Below are 24,429 nucleotides of genomic sequence, written 5' to 3' on the forward strand. Positions count from 1 at the left end.
ATGGGCTTACCTGGGTATTGGTGTTTCTGCCACAAAAAAGGGAGAGATGTTTTTTGGTGGGAGATGAGCATGTGCTGTTAGAAATAAGCCTGAGACATCTGTTTTCACTCTGCTGTAAGGTTTAGAGATCTTCAGGTCCAGAGCCTTATTCTGGAGAAGCCAGCCAAACAGCATCCCATACTGGCCTACTTTCCTTTTCTCCAAAGAACTAGGGATTAGTTGATGTTCTTCTTTTCTTTCTTAACAGTTCAAGAGCTGGATGACTTTTGAAGTAAGCTAAACAAAAGTTGAGATTAAATTATTTTCCTGGCGCTTGTTGTTAAAGATTGTTATTGAAGCTTCCCAAGAAGTACAAAAGAATTTTGAGTTAATAACAACATCTGGAAATTAGACTAACAAGGAGATGTAAGGGGCATCATCTGCCCTGCTAAACTGCTCTGACTCAGTTTATCAAATATCCAGCTCCCTTAGCAGCACAGTTGCCCAGCTGGCGTTGTGGAGTACAAGAGCTTTCTACATTCCACACAAGTATCCAGCATTGCTACTGGGACAGATAGGTCTATGTTGCTCAGACTGTGGACAAGGAAAACAATTTGTCTGGATTTCTTCAGCCCTCTACTGTCTTGAAAAATCTCATCTGTGAGCACAAGCATGCCAAGATTGTTTCTTAGTCTTCATTCTTTCAAGTGGAAAATGGACCTCAGCGAAAGGATTCCAGCCAGTGGAGCTCTGTGTTCTTGCATAAAACGGAACCAAGTTAAAAGCTGTGTGTATTTGGCGGTTCCTGCAGTCTTGGAAGAGCATCCACTGATTTACTCAGTTGGTCTCAAAATGTACTTTCCCCTTGACTTGTTTCCTTGTCCCTGTGGAGGTAATTAACTAAGTGTTATATGAAAAAAATAAGGCCTGGATGTTTGGAACAGTGCATTGATAATTCTGAGCTTTGCTCTTTAAACAACTTGTTCATCCATAAATTTTTATTGGATGCATAAGCACTTTTAGATTCTGAATTTTAAAAAAGTACTTCTACCAGTAAATCTGTCTTGAAAAATAGTTATATTCTTGAAGCAATGCCTACATTACACTACATAGACTGCAGCATTAATTTCAAATGGAAAAAAGTAATAGTTTTTAAATTTTTTCTTAATGTCTATAAATGTGGTTTGTCCAGTTGACTTTTTTTTAACTGTTAAGGTGAAAGTCTTTCTGTTCCACTTAGTCTACTCTTGCTACTCAAACCCAGATTTTCGACAGACCTTTAATATCAGTTGCTGGTAATTTCTGCTACAGTATGTCTGTGTTGAGTGATCTACTTTGCCAGTAATAGAAATACTTCTTCCCTTCAGACTAATTGTGCATGTAATCATTTGTACATGTATTATGAACTGCATATATTTTATATGGTAAAACATTGAAAATGTTGATATTCATTGCTGTTGTTTTCATATTTAGCAAAAATTATTTATTCAATTAATTATTTAAAACAAAAACAACAAAACCAAGAAACACCTTCTGTAATTGAAAAGTAGGCAAAATTGTTCTGCAGTTCTTTTGGGATCTGCTCTAAATTCTTGAAAGTTGGCGGTGGAATTCAACCAATATGTTTACAAATTAATTATCATAGGAATAAAGGATTGAAGGGGGCCATTTATAGTGAATTAAGCCTGTGAACATTTATGCAGCTGCTCATTAGATACTCATCAAACCTCACCTTAGAACAAGTTACATTTGTTTGCCTCCACTCTTGCCTCCACTACTGGAAGACTGATTGATAAGTGATGTTTCTTAATATCTTGTGTAAATATATTAATGTATTTTTTAATCCCCATTGGTTGTAGTACCAGTATTGAACTTTTGTGTAAATATTTTTTATGTATTCAAAGAGACCTGATTTTTTTTCCAGCTGATGCAGGGACCCCATATAAGCCAGACATTTCTGTTTTGCATTCCTATCATTTAGTTCTCCATCATCCTATTTGTTATAGTGACCTCTCTGTGCATGCATCACAGTTTTGAGTTAAACTTCCAGGAATGAAAGTGATTTGAGCTGCACAGAGTGCTCCTGGAGGGAGGCTTTGTATTGAGGCATTTCTATGGCCTTTGCCTATTGAAGCATTCTATGGCCTCTGTTTTTACAACTGTATCACTCGAAAGGAATTGTACCTGCTCTTTTACAATGAAGAAGCCTAGACATTATTTCCTTCTTTTGTCATTTCCAGGTTTTAACTCTACATTTACAACTCTTACCCTGGCCTCAAAATGCATAATTTTTATAATGATAAACTTCATCCCATTTACATTTGTCCAATACTCAAAGCAATCCAGATCTGCTGGCTGCTCTTTCTCCATGTTAATGATGTTCCAAGCTTCTGACAGCACCTGTTTTGGCATCATTTATTACCAAAATGTGTACTATAAATATGTACAAGCACACAGAACACTCTTACTTTACTTTTTCTTTTTATATAGTAGTACTTCTCTATTGCATATGACCTGCCATCTGGTTTTGGGTGTTTCTTAGGTATCTTACAATTCTTGTAATCCTAGTCTTTTCCCACTCAAATATGGTTATGGCACAATTAATGCTACGTTAAATCCATTTGCATTGTAATTAATTTGTTAATTGGTTACATCTCAATTTGACATGATGTTCTTTGATAAATGTACTTTGCATTTTATCCCATTTTTAGGTGTGATGTAAGATTTTTTTTCTTGCGTATTTGTCTGGAAGCTTTTTGCGCTCTTGATATCAGCTAAATAACATAGCTAATTTCACCATTTCTTTGACACAAATGTTAGATTTCTCTTTTCTTAGGCTAGTCTAGTCTCTGTTATGTATTACTTTTTATCTTCCATTTATCAGAGCCCTAAAACACAGGGTTGCTTCATCACACTGATGTTCAGTGTTTTTTGGATGGGACAGGTCCCTCAGTAGTGAGATTGGTCACTACTCTGTTATGTTTCTGTTACTTCTATAATATCCAGTCTCATTCCCTGCATTATTATTTAATTCTGTTTCCCAAGGTTTTTTCTTTAGTGCACAAATGTATTAATTGTGCCAAACTAGCCATTCATTGTTATTTAGCTGAATTAGTTCTCACACATCATCAGTCTGTTTTTCTTACCCACTCCCCTCCTCCTATATTCTGTTAAGTTTTGGGTTTTGCTGTGATACTTCCCAGTGACTACTTACTGATTTCATCCTCTGTCTTATACTTGTGAGGAGGCTTCAAAATGTTGGGGTGATTTGTGTTGCTGTTATTAAAGTTTGTAGTTGTTTTTATTTGTATGTGTGGTTGGTTTTTGTTTTGTTTTAATATTGCTTTCAGTATATGTCATTTTTTCAAGTCCTAAATTGGGATTTAATGTAGTTGACTGAGTTTGGGACAAATGTACCTGTTTCACACATTCTGCTTAATAACTGTTAATGGCAAAGGTTATTTTTTAGACAATATGGAATTCCTGGCATTAGTGCAAAAAGGTTACCAGTATTTTTAAATCGCTTAACAGTGGTTGAGGTCAAGCTTTTCCTTTCCACATCCAGGAATTTAAAAATTATCAAGTGCTTTGTCAGCATAATGTATTTCTCACAGGTCAGGCTTTGATGCTCCCACAGCCTTCTGACTATGCATGCATCTAGAACTTGGAGAGGCATATGACTGTGATGGAGCAGGAAGAAGAGAGCAGGACAAGACACTTGCACTAAAGTCCTTTTGCCAGTAGTTGCCATGTTCTGCCTGTGAACCTTTAAATATGCTTTAAGAGAACAAAATGAGAGCTGAGACATGATGTGGTTGAAATAGATCTTCTCTTGATTTCTTAGGACCTATGTACAACATTGCAATGAAACTATTTGAAACAACAGAGGGACTTCAAAAATCCAAAGGGCTGGTAGGGTTGAAATTAGATTAACTGTAGTCTGTTGTGCTGAAATCTCCCTCTGTGAGCAAGCAGCAGGGAAGATGATGAGGATTTAGGCCTCAGGAAAAGTCATCTAATTGCTGATTGCCACCAATTACTTTCCCGAATTCCTTTCCTCAGCTACTGGAATAGTAGAATACTGGAACTGTATTTATCAGCCAGTTGTCCAGGGAGATTGCTGTGTAGAAGTTGGCTGGAACTCTCAAACCCTGGATCTGAGTGGTTCTATGGGTATTGTAAATATCACAGATGAGATGCTGCGCTCCTTAATGCCAGTAAAGTTTTGTTAATGACTTGCTAAGGTCAGGATTTTCCTTGTACTCACATATGTGTTGGGCTTTCTTTTGGTGGTATTCTGAGGGTGGGAAAGAATCTGATTGTTTATCTAAAATGGTGCTGAATGGCTCTCAAACTGATCCGGTGCTTCATCTGGATTTGCTTTCACAAGGAACAATGTGGAACAATACTCTCAAATTTTTTTTTTTTAATTGAAATCAGAAGTCTTGAAAGCTCTCCTATTTTTCTGATGCATATGAGGGAGGGGCTGGCAACTGCACGTTTTCTCAATTGAAGCAAGTTATCAGATTTTGAATATACTACAATATATCAGGACTGCTCTGGGTAATAATGCAGTCATTATCAAAGGTATGCTGCAAGGCATCATGGACTGACATTTTCAAATCACCGTGTAAATCTGCCTGACACAGCTTTAAAAGAAATAAAACAAGACTGAAAGCTCCAGTGTTTAGTCTAAAAACACACATGGCCGTGGTTGCTGTTTTAGCCTATGTGGGCTAACCGTGGAAGCCTTTTGTCAGCCCTCTGGCCTACTGAGTGGTGTCAGCTTGATTTGTGTGTTAATTTGCTGACTTTTTGGTTTGATGCTTTCCATTAAAATTCACATAAAGAGCCTGTGTGTTTTCGCTTTATTTAGCAGCTTTTCCAAATCTAAATGTTCTTCCAAAGACCGCCCTTGATATCACTGAAACTAAGAGGAAGAGCTTTCAACATTTTCGCTGTTGGAATAATTTATTTGCCATTTATGTGATACTGAAGGGATGAAGGCAGATGGGGAGCCTTGTTAAGTGATGATATAACCAAACACAGAGAAGGAACACAGTGGCAGTTTTACAAGATTTTTTCCTTTACAGAAAAATTCCAACCAAAATGATCAGTGTTGTAAGCTATGAACCACTTAGCATCAAGACACCCTCATGTCTTCCTGGCACCAAAGATTGTCCTGTTTAAGTTAAAGGATCCTCCTCACTCTATCTCATATATCCCTGCTTTTTATGTCTGCTTTGCTTGAGGAAGATGACTTGTTACTGGCAGAGGCCTCCAGGAACCAGCCCTTGACTGGGTGGCAATCCAGACTTGCAACTAGGATGGTGTTTTGACATCATCTTTGCCTGTCTGTTGATGGCAATTGCCATCATGTGTAATTGCCATCTGTGGTGATTTTCTTGGGATATATGAGCTGCCTTCCTTCCTGAAAGAAATCCCTTCCAAAATATAAATTGCTTGAGCAGTTCAGCTGGCATTTTAATGTTGGATGGAACAACAGCTAATCCTGTAGTGTTCATCAGGCCCAAATGGTGCCCGTTATGCTCTTCTAATAAGAAGAGATCTGCAGGATTGTGTGTGGGCATTGGGGTGTTTATTTTCAAACAGCTGGTGAAATCATGCTGTGGTTACTGCATGTCAGAAACTGAAGGGTCACACCTTGGAAGTGTCCCTTCCAAGAAGAGCTCCAGAAATCAGTTCCTTGTGTCACTAACATTATATCTGCTTCTCGAGTCAAGACTAATCAAAAAATGTGCCCTCAGGAAGTGGTGGGAAGATTTGAATTTGCTGTACGGTAAAAAGCTCACAAATTCTCATTGGACTTCTGGTAAAAAAAAAGAAAGATTGTTTAGAAGTAGTCATCAAATATTATTTCCCTAACTGAAATGAATGTTCCTCTTTGTCTGAAAACAAAGTATTACCCTTTATGTCACCATCTGTTGTACCTTGTTAAAAACCTGCCATATTACATGCCTCAAGGCACAATTCATGGATGATGTAAGTCTTTGTCCTGAACTGTTGCTGCAGCTGAAGCACCCAGTGATTGCAGCAAAGCTAAGATCAGGCCCATAGTGGAGAGGCCTCTAAAGTTCTCTATAACCTTTTCACTGCAATTTAAAAAATTTAGTTTTGCATTTGTCTCTACTGATTGCTGTGTCCTGTTTTCCTTTCTACAGGCAGAGTCACCCCTGAACAGCTCAGCTCATACATACAGCTTTTCCGAAACAATCTCAAAGCTTTGGAGAACCACTGTGGTCTTCTACAGCTTGTGCTGGCCACAGTCCAGACTTTGAAACACCCCCAGACTTCCAAATGGGACAATTTCCTTGCCTTTGAGAGATTACTTCTGCAGGTACACATTATGTTTAATGGTTTGATTTTCCATTGCATTCTGTAGCTTGTATTTCTTTATGAAGAAGTGTTTGGGATGTCTTGCTAAAGAGCTGTGCTTTTTTATCAAATGGGTAAAAGGAGTGGGAACCTACATATTTATTCTTTTATAGTTATGTCTAAGAAATTAAATAAATAAAGGAGTACTCATTAAAGGTGAAGCCTAAGATACGTAATCTGAATTGGGTGACAGTTCTACATTTATATGAAGTTTCAAGAAGATATAACTTCTGGCATTGCCTAGGATTGTTGTTGTTATCATTATCGTTATCATTATAATTATCACTATCATTATCATTATCATTATCATTATCATTATCATTATTATTATATACTTATTGAGGAAACATGCTGAATCAAATGCAGAGAGGAGTTTGTAATTATGTAAGTGTAAAACTTGTGTAATTTTCTGAGTTGGAAATTCCACGCACCAAGAGAGTGAGGTTTCTCTTGTTCAAAGCTGTCATCTACCCTCAGTTTTTCCCACCACCACATTTTTTATGGCATCCTGTTTGTGACCACACTATTATTTACATACCATTTTCTATCACATTTGGATTTCTCTCAGGAAATTAAGAGTTAGTGGTATTTTGAACTTTATCCTACTAACCTTTGGAGATATACCAAACAAAGAAGGAGCTTTTTCTAAGAACCTAGTAAAGCTAATTTCTGCTGATGTTCACAGAAAGCTTAAAATATTTCTTCCCACACTTTTTATTGTTTTAATCAGCTTTGAAACTCTAGCAAGAGGCATGTCTTGATTAGCAAACTACTAATGAAGTTAATGAGTCAGCCTTACATAAGTGAAAAGTGGATGGCTCTGTCAAAATCAGGTGTTTAGAACAACCAACCAATTTGATTCTCCCCACAATCTCTGGCAGCAGGGCAGAGTCCCTGGTCCTTCAAGAGAATATGCCCATACTTCATAGCTTGTAGTCAATGGCTTCCTGCGAGGTTTGGAAAGCAAAAACCTGCAAAACTTAGAGAGTAGCAAGCTCTTGTCTAAATTCATTTTCAAAACTATTGTCTCTTGGTAAGACTGAAATATTTTTGAGTATCATAGGCAACTTTCTTTATTAAAAAAAAAAAAAAAAGAAAAGAAAAATTCACACTTTAGGTAAAATAACTCATTCTAGCCATTCTTTAGTTTTGCTGTAGAGGATGGGACTGACAGCCCATAGTCCCCTTCTCTCTCCCACAGTGAGTCATGTCACATAGCTCTTCTCAGAGGCTGGCTAAATTCCATCTTAAAACCAGTTCAGCTTTAGAATTAAAGCTGCAAGCTCAGCATTGTTTTCACAACAACATACAGCTGCCTATATAAATGCCATGCAGTAAATCAGCAGGGAATGGGAAAACAGAGGTAAGGAACAACCAAACTATATATTTCATGAAAAAGAAATGTTTAACAAGCACTCTCATAATTGTAGGTGGCTTTGGATTATACCCTCTGCCTTCCATCCATCACATTAAGGTAAACTGTGTTAGCCAAAGCAAACTTTCTAGGCTAACATTTCTAACTGTTCCTTAAGCACATACTTGTTTTCAGTAGTTCAAACAACAGTTATTTTGAATTACATAGACTATTTTGAAGACAAATCTGACATGCATTATCTGCTTCTGTGTGCATGGCCTGTTTCGAGCTGTTGACAGGGGTTTGCAGGGAGAGCAAAGTGTTGAGACCCAGAAGATATTAGAGATATTTTTATTTTTTAAAAAATCAACTAGGACATTACTTTGTGAATGGTTGGTACATAGCACACTGCACTAAATTTGGTGCTGTGATAGTTTATTTCAGCAGTACTACTGAGTACGTACTGAGTACATAACATTTGTTATGTTTCATATAGTTTAAAATAATAAATCTTAAAGAATCCTCAATAAAAAGTACTTGTTTCAACATGAAAGTAGTATTGTTTCTATTGTATATTGGAACAACATGGAAGACAACTGTTTGTAAAAGATCTACTGGGACTAATATTGTTAGATTCTGACAGTGTAGGAATTCTAGATTTTCTGCAGATGGATGCGTGTCAGACTCCAGCTGATGCTAAAGGAGATAATGCAGTAAAAACAGTTGATGTTAGAATCTCAGATTTCCCCAAAAAATAAATCTGCACAGTGTTGGAATTTCTGTCATTACTGGATCTCTTTGATAGCTGTCATGATTCTCTGCTTAGTCTATTTCATGCTTTTCAGAAAAACACATTGTTAATAAGAAACCTTTAGTCTAACTATTACACTGAATAACCTTTTTGTTTTTTCTTTTTCTCTCTACTCCTTGATTTACCCTTTTCAATTGCAAGTACTCAGTTCAATAAATGGTCTGCTAGAGGTCAAAACAGCCCACTTTACTTTTTTGTCATAACTAAAATCTTTACATTTTTCAGCCTTATGTTGGCTCATTAAATTTTTTACATCTACATCATGGAAGTTTGGTTTTGACTGTAGATCTGCTAAAAGTGCAGCTGCATATTTAACGCAGTGTTGTTCTCTCTTTAACTGGGGTGGATGAATAGTTTGAGAGTGAAATTAGATTTCAATGGAATCATGGTGTTGACCTCAAAGGAAAGAGGATCATGATCTAATAGTATTGCATCAAAATTATTCATTTTGTTGATCAGAAGTTTTCTCTGTGTTCTACTGCTCTACCTCTGCACATGACAGAGCTTTCATTACCGAGGAGTTTTAAATGCTGTGTGAATTGAAACAGTTTTTCCTGTTTAGCAAGGAGATATCCTACCCCACTGTATTTTTCTTCTCTTGAGATCCTCTTTCTACTTTTTCTCATTCTGACCATCTGTAAAACTGATAAATGGGAAAGTGAACAGAGACCAAATGCTGCACCACACAGCCTGTAACTCTCCAGTATTCCTCATGTGACTGCCTTGTTTCCCTGCAAGTGAAGATTTAATATTTAGGGAGGTAACAAAGTAAGAAAGAGTGTTGCCACTCCATACTTTTTAGCTATATTCCCTGTTCCTCTAAAATGTATGTCTTTATGGCAGGCTTATTAGGCAGTATTGGCCCTTGAAATACAAAGGCACAGGAGGAGCTCTCTCCAGAGTAAACAAAATGTGACATTGTGAGAGAAAAGAAACTTGCTGTTTTTAACATATACTATTCATATATTTACTGAGCAGGGATTTTTGCCTCCAAATTCAGTTTAAAAGTACCCAGCAGATAGTGAGAATAGGACCATAATATGTCCAAAGGAAAGTGTTGTTTCTCTTTGAATGGCACTGTTCTAAAATTGCTGAGGTTGGGTGCTACCTCTTAGAATTTGCTGAATCTTTCTGGCATAACTTATTCTCAAGATTTAAGAGTAAAGTATTTGCCATACTGAGTAGAAGTCTATTTTATTAACACTCACCATTTAAATTATAAGATTAGGATTTTTTTCAGTGACCCTTCCCAAAAGAGGAAGTTGTCTTTCTTCTTTAGGATGAGGACATTGTCTTCTTTTTTAAGATGTCTGGGGTAAACTTCCTTCTAAAACTGCAAATGTACCAGCATTGTTGTCTTAGAATAGCTGGATTGACAAAAATAAGGGTATCTGAAAGATTATTAAATTCTTTCTTATTATAATGTTGGAGAGGGACATCTTGCTTCTTGACATTTTTTGTGCCACAAAGTTTTTGCACCTGCTGTCCAACATTTCACAATTTCCTGGGAAGTTACACAGCTTCTGCAGTGATGTAAAAACCATGATGCTACCATTGGATCTCAGAACTGTCAAAATTTTGTTTTGTGATGCTGATTAATGTCACATAATCTCAAGAGTAATTTGAATTCATAATAAAGAATACTATAAAAAACCACAAACCAGACAAATTCACAAAATCAATCCATAAGCAAAAATTAACACATTAACTGTAGATCAGTGGATATAACTACCTTTTTGATGCCTATCTGACTAAAAGTTTTTTCAGCTACCATAAAAAAGAGAACATTAATATTTTAGCAAAAGCAACTGGAATTTTTAGTCACTCCTGGTAGTAATACAAGTATGCCAAATACTTTGGTGGTAGAAGCTGTATACATACACTAAAGTGGAGAGCTCTTGACAGTATAGTATTTTCATGTTTAAAACTTCAAGTACTAATTAGTACTAATTTGGTGCTGTAAAAATTTGTCAGAATACGGATTTTATTGTTGTCCTTAGTGCCTTAAGAAACAGAAAGTATAAACATGTTTTTAAGGAAACAGAGACTTAATGCCAGATGTCATTCCAATGTGTTTATTTTCCTTTTGGGAGAAAGTGGTTATGAGTTTAATCAATGACATCATTCTCTTATGAATATTAGTGTTCAAACTCAGAAAAAAAAAAAGAAGTGGAAAACTCACAATACTGCTGAGTATTTTATATTGTAGTTAATGTTTCAGTAGCAAGATTTAATAGCTAGGGTGTTAGTAACCACGTCGTCCTGTGCTGTGATTCTTTACCATTTTTCCAAATGTAAGGTACACAACTCATTACTTAATGAAGGGTGACATTGTTATTTATTTGCACATAATAGATTAGGCGTTCCTCGCACACACAGGCGTTCCTCCTGTCTGCACAGAATCCTTTGCCAATAAATTTGGAAACTCTTAAGACAGCTTACAAATTTTCCCTGCCTAGAACTCAATGTAGTTTTCAGACCGCTCAGCTTTTCTACAGAATGCAGTGGTTACTAGGTAACATTTATTGGCTCTAAACTGGTGTAAACCAAGAGCTTCAGCATGGGCTTCAGTCTGTGGAAGCAAGCAGTTTACTAGAAAGAAGTGAGAAAATAGAAAAGCTTTTGTAGTACTTGCTCTTGCTCTGCAAGAATAATTTATAGGTCAGCTGTTGAGAGACCTTCACTTCTACACAGGCTAGATTAAGATCAGTGACATTCTTTGTTGTTATTATTTATATTGCTTATTCCATGTGTAATTTATAATTACATAGCTCAGCTCAATACAGTAAATTATCTTTTTGGTGGCCTACAATGTTGATCAGTTAATCTCTTCAGAAGAGATATTGCAACAGCATTTGGAAAGAAGACCCATAGTTTTAGCTGTCCACAATTAGAGATTTTACATTTTAAAAATAAATCTTGAAATTAGCTGAGTTACTTTTCAACATAAAGCTACATATGGAATGAATTGTCTTGGTGGGAGTCTTGCAGGATACCATGGTGATTGTAAGAGGTCATCCTCTGGAATTTGGAATCTTTTGGACACTGATGCACTTCTGTCTTACACAACTAAACAGTCAAATGTAATTTGTTGATGAAGTGAAAATAGTCATGTATCAATTACTTAAGCTTACAAATTATTTACTGTTAGTTCTTATTTAGCCATTTGTTTGTTAGACTTGCTGCATTTACACTGCAGTCTCCATTACTCCATTACATGTAAACCCATTTGGATTCTTCCCTTACACACATGATATTTTTAACTTCTTCAATATTTATTCTACATGAAATTTATAGTAAATTTCATGGCCTTTCATAGAAACTGGCATACACAAGCCTTGAAGTATCTTAACACCTGTCTCATATGGTCTGAGTTCATTCCTTTTGCTTGCTCAGTGCCTCTTATGCTCACGCTACCTTGCTTTTAACTGGAATTCAGGTGTGTTTATGTGTTTCTTAAACATTTCTGTAAAGCAGAGCCTGAAACTGCTGGAGGCATCTTGGTGCTACAGCAATACAGGTAAAAGAGTGAACTAAGTTTGAGGAAGTGATGAGCTCTTTTGAGTGTGTTTGGTTTTGTGTCACCATCTATGACACTCCATAGAGGAGGAGCTTGTTGGCTACAATTCATATTCCATGGGCTTAGGGAGCTTAGTTATGGGCCATTTCCCAGTTTGACATGCCAGGATTAAGGCATTCCAAGTGGTTTTGCTCAGAAAGAAAGATATGTATGTGTATATGTATACACATATAAATTATTTTATTCTATATGTATATATAGAATTCTTCTAGTTAAAATAGTTTCCTCTATGTACAATGCTCTTGCTCAGGCTACTTTGAAAGTACACATAAAATACAGGTAAGGATTGTTTTAACATTAAATAAATGCTTTGAGAGTAAATAGAAGCTGTCTTTATTGACAGTTTATTAATCTGTTGAAAGAAAACTATTTGAAGTTTTTCTAACTTTGGCTGACAAGGGTTTAAAATATTTTAAGTGTGGTTACCATATCATATGGGCATTAAGAATATCTTTCAGTATTCTTATCAAAGAAATGTGTTTGCATTTGGTCTGAAAATTGCCAAGTATTGCCATTATGGCTGTCATTTAAAACACAAAGATCTCCCTCCCTCACCCTGTGAAAGGGTTAATATTTTGTATCCAGACACAGGTCACCTGGAACCTCTAAAATGAGCACTAAATGAAGAAATGGCTTTCTTACATGAACAAATGTCAATATCTGTAAAACTTAAAGCCTTGTGGGAAGCGGCTAAACATATTAAGTCAATTGGAAATGTTAAATTAATGTTCTATGACAAAATCAAAATACTTCTTGTAAAATGAGAGAATCCCAATGTATAAATTATTGTAATTGGAGCCAGCTTTTCAAGGGGGGAAGCAGAAAACCACTATCACCCCCTCTACACAAATGCACTTTTTTTTTTTTTTGTTAGAGGTTTAAGCAATTAATACCTTTTACTTGCCAGGTTTTTTAGATAATGTGTTGTGATTACATGGCAGGTGCTATCTGGTTAAGCCGTGCTGCAGAAGGGCAGCGTTATTCCCAGTGTCATATGAACACTGGCCACCAGTGAAACCTGGAGGCCTTCACTAGTCTGGGAATCCCTGTGCAGAGTTATGACCCTGGCTATCACTTGCCATTCTTTCTCCTTTGTGACTTTTCTCCTTAAAATGTAACATTAACTCTTTACTTTCTGAAAGAGTTAATATTAACTGTGCCAAAAAGTGAGTGCCCACAATCCTTGCCAGTATATGTAGAGGAGTAGTGAGGAGACACAGTATTAACAATACTGAATAAATCATCATTTATTCTGTCACTCATAATTGTGCTCCAAGAGGCAAAGCTTCTGTTGCATGTACTCCTAGCAAGTCCTTGCTTTGCTCTACACAGTGTTCCAGTGATAAGAGTTGCCTGCTACCTAGTTTCCTTTAGATGCAGGATCTGGTTTCCAGCTTCTTAAGGAGATTGGTACCACCCTCACCAAAAAAAAAAAAAAAATTGTCTTGCTTCTTTCTATTTTACTTGCACAGGACAGACTGAGTTATACTTGAAATGTGTTTTTAAAAGCACTTTTCGTACATGGCAATTGTCTCCAATAGACTGGACAAATGTCATGGCCTATTAACCCACAGAAAAACGGCATGCATTATTTTGGATCCAACAAAGTGGAGGACTCAAGAACTTTTGACAGCAGCATCTTTTATGTTGGAAGGCAGGGACTTCTAAGCAGTGCCTTTTAATATGTTGCTTCTGTGGTCACAGGTAAGCAGTATAAGACTGCAGATTCCTTTAGTTCATCTTTTTGCCTCTTAACTACAGAACTCCCTTTAGCAATGCCCATTCATCAGCCTCCTGATGGACAAGTTAATTATCGAGCTTTTGCTGAATACTGAATCAAGTGTGTTTTTGTGGTGTTAAGTCTCTGCTAATAAGCTCACTAATTTGATGTTAATTGAGTGTTACTGGCAAGCAAAGTCATATATGAATAGAGATGGAGAAGTACACAGCTCCATTTGTACTCTAGCCTTTTATTTTGTATCAATTTCATTCACTATGCTACTCATAGTTATTTGATAAAAACACTTGTTTGGTGTACTTTTTTTTAATGCTTTCAGTCAAAATGGTTCGCTCAGCTTGTCATAGGCTAGGTTAAAAAGGCAAGGGGTTTATTTTGAGATTATATGTAGGATTTCTTAGCTAATAATTGTAATTGGATACTGCCCCCTTTTTACAGCCAGACTGTGTTTACCTTTAGATTTTTTGTGCATTCACTAACTATACTGTAGTTTTTAAGAAAATGAGCATTGCCTTATTTTTACACCCCCTGTGTCCTCCCTCCCAACAATAATAATGAAGTCAACACCACAAAGCACAGTGTATACTGAGAGCTTTATTCATTGGAACTGCTTGTCGTAGTGTTTTTTAGCTCAAAGGCAGTAATCACCTATCAAATCTCTTAACTGCAAACCAATTTGATAGTGCCAACACCGTATATGTGGGTTTGAGTGTGATTATATTAGTCTGTCAGTTTGGTTTTCCTTCCTTTGGAGGATATACTTGATTATTTCCTACAGACTGGCAAGGAGAAAGCAGAGAAACAACACTGTTGAAAACTAGTGGAAAACTTTACTGTGGGCAATATCCAAAATTAACAGTGGGACTGCCACTGTTTGTCTCCCCACCATAGTGAGTTATATTAACTTTCAACAGGTCCCCCACACTTCCCTGGATCAGATATTTCTAAGCACATGGAGCATGCATAGACATAGAGGTGCACTTTCAGTAGGAAAACAAGTATATTCTTTAATTTGATTTTGCTTATTTGATGGAAAACAAGGTGGTGTCAATTTTCTGAGCTTTCAGGCCAGCTGAGATCAGGGTGGTCTAGGACTTAACTTCTTTTTCTGGCTTAAGATTTTGTCTTTTATGTGGTGAAGTGGAACTGGCAGTGTGTTGGAGAACTCACAAAACCCTGTTGTTTTCAATGCAAACCCCACTGCCAAAGGAAGCTGCACAAAAAGACACTAGTACACAACAAACTGATTGTGGCTTAGTCCAGCTGTGGAGCCATGGTAGATTTTTGTTCATTATAAAGTATAACATAATTATTTGTATATGTATAGACTTGCTTGCTATTGTGTGCTCATTTCCAGCAAAGAAGGCAGGCTCAGCTTTCCTTCTCTAGGTTAGAAAAGCAAGTTATGTTTGAAAGCAATTTTGCTGATTTGGCCAGCAAAATACTAGTGGAATTTTACCTTTGCAATAGGTAATGAAGAATAATTTTTAAAATCAAATCTTCTGTTCGGTGCGCCAGCTATGGCCCCCCGGGGCAGAAGCCCAGCGGGGAGGCCGGTTGTCCAGGATAGCTCAACGAGGGTCCAGGATCGCCCAGCGGGGGGTTCAGGCAGCCCAGGCAAGCTATAGTGATTTGCAGCTCAGCTCATTAGTGATTTCAGCTCTTTCAGCATGCCTGGGGCCGTCACCCTGGGTATCGCCGCAGCAGACGCAGAGAGAGAGAGAGCAGCGCTGTGTGGGTTCCGCAGGGTTCTTTTATTGGGGTCTCCGCGAAGGTTCCAGGGACAGCTCTCCTCTGCCGAACCGGGCAGAGCTAGGGGTTTTTATACCTTACAGGGGGATTGAAAACTGTCCAATAGTAAGGGTCAGGGGAAAAGTGGCCTATGGATCTACAGAGAGATAACAGGGTCCGAAAGGCGGAAGAGAGGGTCTTCTAAATCCTTAGTCATGCTGACTTTGGTATTTCCTAGCTCAGGCTTCTGTTCTCCAGGGCCTTGCAGGCCTTGTGCCTGCTACAAAATCTGGCTTGCCACTTCCTGTATAGTACTTACTTGCCAGACATGAGTTTTCTTGGGAAATGAAAAGAGATTTTCTTCTAGGGGTTGTCTTTCTTTAGGTTTTTCTCCAGTTCACATATCTTCAGCTTAGTTACCTTACATTGCCATGAAGTTTCTTTAGGGACTCTCTCGGTCTAAAAAGATGCCTCTTCAGAAGCCTCCCTATTTCACCCCATGACACCATCTGTGTGCAGAAGAACATTAAAATCAGCATACTGGAGACCTGATGAAAGTGGATTTAACAGGACTGTAACAAGACTGCTTGATTCTCATTTGTATCCCACCTTCCCCTAAAAAACAAAAGGAAGTATTTGCTGCATACCTAGAAATTACCTGCATTTTCTATTCCGAAGCTTCTGTAGCATTTTAGTCTCTGTTTACTCTTTTGTGAATTTAATAAGAATGCTTTGTTAAATAAAAATGTGGTAGGCATAGGAGAAAAAATTAAATTTCCTTCTGGATGTCCCCCCTGCACCACCTCATCCCAGACTGTTTGCCTTTGTGTGCCTTTAAAACAAATAGCATGTGGTTCTGCGAGTGTTCTATAATTTAAAGTAGTCGTGGTGCCTGCAGAAATGAAGGGTACTGTGCACACGTAAAACTTGTATGGTATTTTCTAATGAAATGTGACAGCCCATTTGTGCAGCTGTGTCTAATAAGGCATGAATACATTTAACTGCTGTTTACCTCCTCACACTGTTTGTTTGAAGTACAGAAATGCTGTACATTCACGTTAAGCAATTCAGTATAGAAATCTAACTTGGACTGACTATTGATGGGAAGTATTTCATGATTTTGTAGCAGGTTAAAACATATGGTTATAGTTACAATAAATAAATTACTTGGTTCATAAACCGCTGCCATTCAACACAACTGTCAGGTTGATGTAGGTTTATTCTTCAGGAAAATAAAATGTAGATAACAGATAAGAAATAAATTATAATCTGAGTCTCTGGGGAAGGGAAAAGTTTCAAATTCTTTTTAACGAGGGCACTTGGAAGAGAAGAGGAGAAGGTAATGTGCCAGAGATGAGAAACTCTCCAAACATGACTTAATTCTATTCATCAGTTTTTCTTATAGTATTTCTTCCCTACCCATCCTCAAGTCTAGGGAAAATGAAGTAGCCGCTAAGCCGTAGGAAGCAAAGGATTCAGGCATGTTTCATAGTTGCATCTGATTTACCCTTGCATAGTACTGTTGCCTGTTCTGAATGGAGCAGAAATGTTCTTCTCTGATAAAAAAATAATTAATGGATCAGAAATGTTCTTCTCTGATAAAAAAGAAGGAGCATTTTCTTTCAGTTTTTAAAAATTGTCTCTGGCTTTATCTGAATTTCTTAACCCAGTATTCTTCTGCAACACAGAAACAGAGATAAGACAGTTGAATTTGGGAAGGTGTAGATACTGTATTAAGATACCTGTAACTATTAATAGCTATAGATATTAAATGTATCTGCTCAGAATATTTTTTTCCAGTAACAGTATCAGAGTGTGGTTAACATAAAGGATCCCTGAGGAAGACTGGCACAGATCCTCAACTGCCTTTTTATTAACATATATTTTAATTATGGCTTTGGTGTCCCTGGTGACCAGGCTCTCACTGGCATGATTTTTTTTAAGTTCTGTTTGGTTTTGAAAGTGTATTTTTAAAAATAATTCATTCTTACATCTGTTTTAGCAGATATGGTTATGAAAAAATTCTGCAAGTCTCTGCTTACATCCCAAATAAAGAACATTTAAAAAGCTGAAGTTCTTGGTATCATGTACCACTAGTTAAAGTTCATTATCTCTATTGCACAGTAGCCCCAGCTGGACATAATTCTTTGATTGTAACGATATGATACATAGGAATAAATTTCAAAATATATGTTATTGTACAAAAAAAAAAAAAAAAAAGAAGAAAGAAAGCAAAAAAAGAAGTTAAAAGCTCTCTTAGCTTTCTCACTTAATTTGATTATCCTGCTTCTCTCTGTGTAGGTTTTTCCCCAGACTGTATTTTCTGACCAGGTTACTTTGTTTCCGGAATTCCACAAAAAATTGCTCAATCTCAAGGAGTCATTTCACAACATTCAAGCACTCTGAATTTCACAGTTCTGGAGAGCCTCTAGAACAACTCAGTTAGCACCTTCTGTGTCCCCTTACCTACTGTTTCTCCAAGTTCTTTTGGTGAGACCTTGGCTACTGCCACAGTTGTTGGAAATTTGTGCTTTTTCTTTGCCCCATGGAAGAAAAGGCTGTTTGAGAAGCTACCTACTGTAGGAGAGAAATGGTTCACAACATCTTCTCATTGCATCTACAGAGATGACAGCAGATGCACAAGGACTCACAGTGCTGCTGCTGCAAGGGAGTGTCACTCACTGGCATAGGCCAAGTTTGGCTTTGTCTACATACTGGTTTAGTTTCATCTGCAGAGTAGAGGTTGAATATGGTGAAGACATATGTGCCACATTTAATTTGTAGGGGACCGACTGCAAGCATTGGGAACAAATGTATTGATTGGGAAGGCACCACATGTTTTAGGGGAAGTCTGTTAACAGCTTACAAAATTCACTGTTTTGCTTTGGGTTCTGATTTCATCCAATTTTTGAGCTACATGGAATGAAATCTTTTCTCTGTATGAATTCACCCATGTAAGACTATCGATTTGAACTTCAAACATCAGCATCTGTAAATGGTTTTGTTGCCTCTGTGAAATTAATTGTTTCCTAGCCTATCACTGTGTGCATATGTGTTTTATCCATAGCCTGAGCAAGATCTTCAGAAATGATCACTAGCAGAAAATGAATTGTTTCTTTAGTATCTGATGGGTAGACTTAGAGTAGTAAAGATAAGCACAGAGTGGTGTGCCTCTTCTCATTATGTTTCCCTTCTGTAAGTCAAAAAAGGAGACATAGTTTTAAGACATCACTAAAGCACTCTTGTCTGGCACTAATTTTCTTATCATTTTCTGCATGTGTTGTTCATAGGAGTTTTATTTTCATAAAATATATAGAGGCAGAGGAAAGCTTTAAATCTTTTAAAATCTTTTAAATCTAACTCTTAATTGTTTTCAGTAAGTAATGGCACAGGAATGGAATTTTTTTACGTAAAAATACAAAAGCTAGATGCTGTCTCACACTGGGAGAAACATATTTCAAGCAGATGGGCTTTCAAATAAGGATGGAAACAGCAATTCATGGATGACCAGGTGCCCAGTTTTTCTGTCCTGAAGAACTAAAAATAATTTACATATTTTTGTTTTTAAAACATTTGCATGTCATCTTGGTGTGATTACTGGCACATGTTGTATTGATTCAACTTTATTGTCACATTATTCTTTCACATTCAAGGGTCACATGTGCTCCACATCTGGTGAACATGGAAAAGCCTTTTGAAAAGCATCACCATGTTTTTGTTCTTAGAAATGCTTGTGACAAATATCACAGTCTTGCATCTGCTTCTGCTATTGGTTGCAAACAGGATGCACTAGGCTGTGCCTACTGTCCAGTTACAAAACCACCAACAATAACATAATACATTTCCTGTTAGCTGAAGTGATTAACTGCCTGGCTATTGGTCCTTGTTCCTTGCATTAGAATGACTGATAGGAATGAACTTTTTTTATAGTTATTCATGCTAAAATGTAATCTTGCTTTTGAGGAGAGCGTGCTTTAAAAACCACTAGCCTAGTATTCAATGTCAAAAGTCTCCAAGAAACTACTGCTTAAAATATTCTGGGGGAAAAAAAAAGTTGAATGTTTTCTGACAGATCTGCCAGTGCAGTTCTGTTTGGTACATTGCTCAGTGCATTTGGTAGTGTGACTGCATGACTGTTTACCACGCTTCATGACAATGACGTTGCATTTATCGTGAACATCTGATGGTGTGAAGTACACTCGCTGTGAACTCCATCTGTTTAGAATGTACATTTCCCAGACCAAACCAGTTGCATGCAAAGAAGATTGCAGTGTGCTTTTCACACATTATTTTTTATGTAGGGAAAAGTTAGACATCATGATTAGCATCTTCTTGTATTTCACCCTTAGGTGCATATTATATAAAATCTCATTTGGAGATACCTAAACCCAAACTCAAACCTGAAACATGTTTAGTTGGGCTTTGAATGAAGGAGAAAATATTCTCTTGACTCAATAATGACCTTCATTTCTCTTTTGGGACTTGACTTCTGACACAGAGCGAAGGCCAAAATAAAACCCAGACTGAGTGAGGGCCCTGACTTAAACCTGCTTTTAATTAAGCCTTGTAAAGAAGCTTTTCTGCTAAAACTCTCAGGTTGAAGAGTTCATGCAAAAAAACCTCCCTGTGGCTTATGAACAGCCAAAGTGGGGACATTCAAACATACATTTTTGAATAGTTTAATCCAGAAAAAATGCAAGTGAGAAAGTCTACCATATTATTTTTTAATGCAGTTTTTATCAGATCATTCCTTCTCCAGTTATTTTCTTTTTTCATTGTTCTGTGTGTTTCAGTTAAAACTTAATGCTGCTACAAGACATTTTGTTATTAACAAATATGAAAATGAAATTGTTTTGTTTTCTTTTTTCCTAATTGCATATAAATCTGGCCCAGTTCAGCTGCACACAGTTACAGCATGTTAGACATGTAATGCACATTTCAAATCAGAATCCTTGTGCCAAGGCAAAGGTCAAAGTAATTTTCTTGTTTGTTTGTTTTTAAAGGGATTAAATAAATGTAGTTTTACCACAAGGAAACTGACAGCGTCCATTGCTCACTTACAGCTTTGAAGTCCACATTTTAATGGGAGAGAACAATCCTGTCTGGATCAGTGGCAGGGATAATTTCAGAAGTAAAGGCTGTGTGTTTTCTGTGCAAAATGATGCTCTTTGTGCAAGATGTCTGCTAGATCACTTACACTATCAACCCCAGACAAGAGCTCATACCACATTAAAATAAAGCTGTGGCTTCAGTGGCAGGCTGTAAACAAAAGGGGTGGGATACAGTTAATGGCAGCAGTGTAGTGCTAAAGAAAAATAAATAATTCCCTTCACTTGCAACTGGCAAATGCCCAAACGCTGAAACTTCATCAATCATCCTTGATGACTAGATGAGATCATAAACTGAATGAGGAAAAATAAACTTGAATTTAACTTAAATTGTGATTGGCACAGTAAAAATTAACTTTCACCCTAAAAAATGTTTTCTTCTTCCAAAACATTTCTAATTGCCACCCTTCCCAACTTTCCCCACCCATTGCAGAAGTTCCAAGTGCTCCTTAGTGTTGGTAATGTCAGCCTTCCACGTCTGTTTCAGCATGTGCTTTTAGGTTGTTTTTTGGGGTTTTTTTTGGTTTTTTTTTTTTTTTGTTGAGAAGCAAGCTGCTTTTGCATTTCTTCCAAAAAAAATCTTAAGTGTAGTCTTCATATAAATACTGAACATCATGTTATTCATAACCTCATAATTCACCAGTCTAGCAGCTGAATAATGTAGCAGGCATAGAAGACTGAGAAGCAAAGGATGTTATACAGACCAGGAGAGTCATTCTGACAAAAATCTGTTGGGGAAAAACTTCCTGAGAAAAATACATTGAGTTTCTTTTTCAGTTCTTCACACATTACAGTTTATTATGAACAAAATACACACTCTAGGGAACAGTTATGTAGTGTCAGGAAAATTGACTTGATATTTTAATTTTTACAGCTGTTTGTGTTTTGCACCATGATTTTTGAAAAAGTATCTGTATCATATCCCTGGAGAGAGCTGTTTGTTCTTTGTGAGTGGATAGCTTTAAATATAAAAGTCAAGTTCTGGAAAGTTTGAGTCCTGGTAGAAATAATACTGAAATTCCACCAATAGTATGAAGTCCTGACATTGTGAAGTCAGCTTTGAAGCTGGCAGACTACATTATTTAAAAGATAAAGCAGTGTATCACAAATATTGCAGTCAGGCAATGACCATTACTGATTGTTTAAAAACATCAGGTGTGACTGTAAGAATGAGTTTGACATTGATTTCGATTAGCAATAAGCAAGAAAGTGTAGTTTTAGACCATTGGTTTAAAGGCAATGTTACATCCTGGCTATTCACGGCACAGACCAAATAAATTGAGAATATCAGTCTCGTTCTTAGGGGTCTAATTGATGCCAAATTGGCAGAGATTGAGTAGTATGGGAGCTCAGGCTACCCCCTAACCTCCTGAGCTTGTGCATACTTACTTTATCAGTTGTGTAGATAAGGGCTTTTGCTTCACCATGCTGTCAATCTAGTCTTTGCTCTAAGATGAAAACCTTGAATTTAATTATGTAGCTTGGGCTTTGGTTCAGCCCTCCCCTGTGATATCAGATGTGTAAAGGGAACCTCTGATGGTAATTAGTGTGTACTATTTGTGAGTGTTGGGAACAAACTATGTGAGCAATCTTTTTGATATATACACTGAGAGATTGGGTTTCCCCCCCTTAATTAAAAAAAAAAAGCATAAATGCTGACTTGGAATTGCTCTGATTATGTTGTGTTAAAATGGTGGATCAGTTATGCTGTTTGTTTATTTATTTATATAATAAGATTTTGGGGGAAATCTATTCTAGACTAAGTTAAATTTCTGCCAGCATATGATGATGCCACATTATTTTATGTGGAGAGACTGTAAACTGAGAAGTTGTGATTTTGGAGGAATGTCTTTCCAAGGCTTGCTGCTCATTGCAGCTTAGAGGGATGCAGCCAAAATAGTATTTTAACTTTTTTTTTTTTTCCCTGTTATACATGTCAGGTTTTTCATCTGTGTTGGCAGGAGACTCAGTTTGTGGATAGATGTTTATCCTTTTGTACATGATCACATTCATTTAACCATTCTTGCCAGAAAGTGGAAACATAAGTACAGAAGGTTTTGAGACACCCAGAGTAGCTTTTGTGGACATTGAAGATTTAACAGTAGTTGGTAGGGCTGTCTCAGTGGCCAGTGTAGGAGCATTTGGGTGTGAGAACTGTGGGCTTTGTGGCAGTGCTCTGCTGTTGTCAGGAGAGGGAAACATGACTGCCATGTGCTAGGGCCACATGGCCCTTCTGGGGCCACAGTGTCTTTTGAAAGGACCAATAGTAAAGGTTAATTGTAACACATTGTTCTGGAGTATTTAGTTTCCATTTTGCTTTACTGAAGTTACCACACATACATTCCTTGAGTGGTTTGATATAGACATTTAATAACCTTTCATGGCATAGTTAGATGAGATAGGTGTCTAGTGAATTAAATAAAGATTGAGAACTAGTGGAGTGGTTCTTTATGTCCAATTCTCAGTTATTTTGCAGTTGGCTTGGTGTTTGCTAGCCTGTGCTGAAAAGAAGAGCTGAGAAAAGATGTTTGTGCTGCTTCCAAGGAGAACTTCTTTCTTCTGAAAGCTGAGTCAGTTCTTGCAAAGCCCATTGATTCTTCAGTCTCAGGATAAAGAATGAGTTTGGAACATCCCTGGACTCCCAACATTTTTTTCAAATCAAGAAATATTACCCATTGTTTTGCCATTGCCATTAGCAAAGTTGTCTTTGCTGCGTGGTTTCTACATTGCTACCTGCAGCACCAGAGCCTGTTCTGAATTTTGTGGCCATGGAACTAAATATTCTACATTTAATTGCACTCTTTGCTGAGAACAGCATGACATACTGGCTTTTCGAGCTCACCCTTGCTCTTTTCCTGATGTTTGGGTTATTATTTCTCATTTGAATGTTGATCAGTTACCTACCAGTTATTCTCAGGCTGAATGTTTTGCTTTTAGTGCAAATTTTGTGTTGCTCTGTGCCTAAGCAATACACTTCTTGCCAGGGTTTTAATAGCTTCACTCCAAAAGCTGGTAGATCCATGCATTGGAAGGATAAGGGTATGTTCTGGAAGATTATAACTCTGGAAGAGTATAACATTCAGGCATCCTCCATGTATTCAGCACTTCAGTTAAATGTAAAACACAGTTGTTGCTGTAGTAATCCAGAACTTTAGCAAGCTGGTTTTTGGTAAAAATCAGTAAGAATTAGTAACAGAGGTTTCAGAATTTTTTCCTGGTAATAATTTTTTCTTTCAGTAACAGCGAATATTTATTTTTCATGTCCTTCACTTTACCCACATGTACTAAAAGATTGCGAGTTTTAAATTATCACTAAACTAGTAAAACAATCATTCTTATTCTTCAATGATCCTCTGGGAATCTGGTACCAGAAAGAAAGATTCCAGGAGCCAACTCTCCTGCAGGAATGAGGAATTCTGATTATTTGTTTCACAGTATTTGTCCACTCCATGGACTGGTTTGAGGGTCAAGATCTGGCAAAGACATTTCACTCCCAAGGGAAGTAGAAGCTATTGAGGCCAGCGGGTAAATTTAAGTAGCTTCATTTTTCTTTTCTAATGCTTCTGCCGAGGATCATCTGAGCCCTCACAAAAGTTGTGCTAAATAAAAGGAAACTGTTGCACTTTAAGTATACATTTGCCTTTAGTGGCTAATGGAACATTCACATCATCTTTCATTTTGGACATGAAGTATAGCAACTTCTGGTTTTTCTTCAAGGAATTTGGTTTGTCG

At 37.1% G+C, this 24,429-nt stretch overlaps 1 protein-coding gene across 1 annotated transcript in view; it reads left to right on the top strand.

The window, feature by feature from the left end:
* The window catches only part of SCFD2 (sec1 family domain containing 2), a 187,369-nt gene that overhangs the window by 40,861 nt on the left and 122,079 nt on the right, over positions 1–24,429 (top strand). Inside the window, exon 4 of the mRNA XM_064418169.1 lies at positions 6,162–6,337. Coding sequence (XP_064274239.1) covers positions 6,162–6,337 — 176 coding nt within the window. The remainder of the gene's footprint in view (positions 1–6,161; positions 6,338–24,429) is intronic.

Source organism: Passer domesticus, chromosome 4 (genome assembly GCF_036417665.1).
Source record: "Passer domesticus isolate bPasDom1 chromosome 4, bPasDom1.hap1, whole genome shotgun sequence".
Lineage (NCBI taxonomy): Eukaryota > Metazoa > Chordata > Aves > Passeriformes > Passeridae > Passer > Passer domesticus.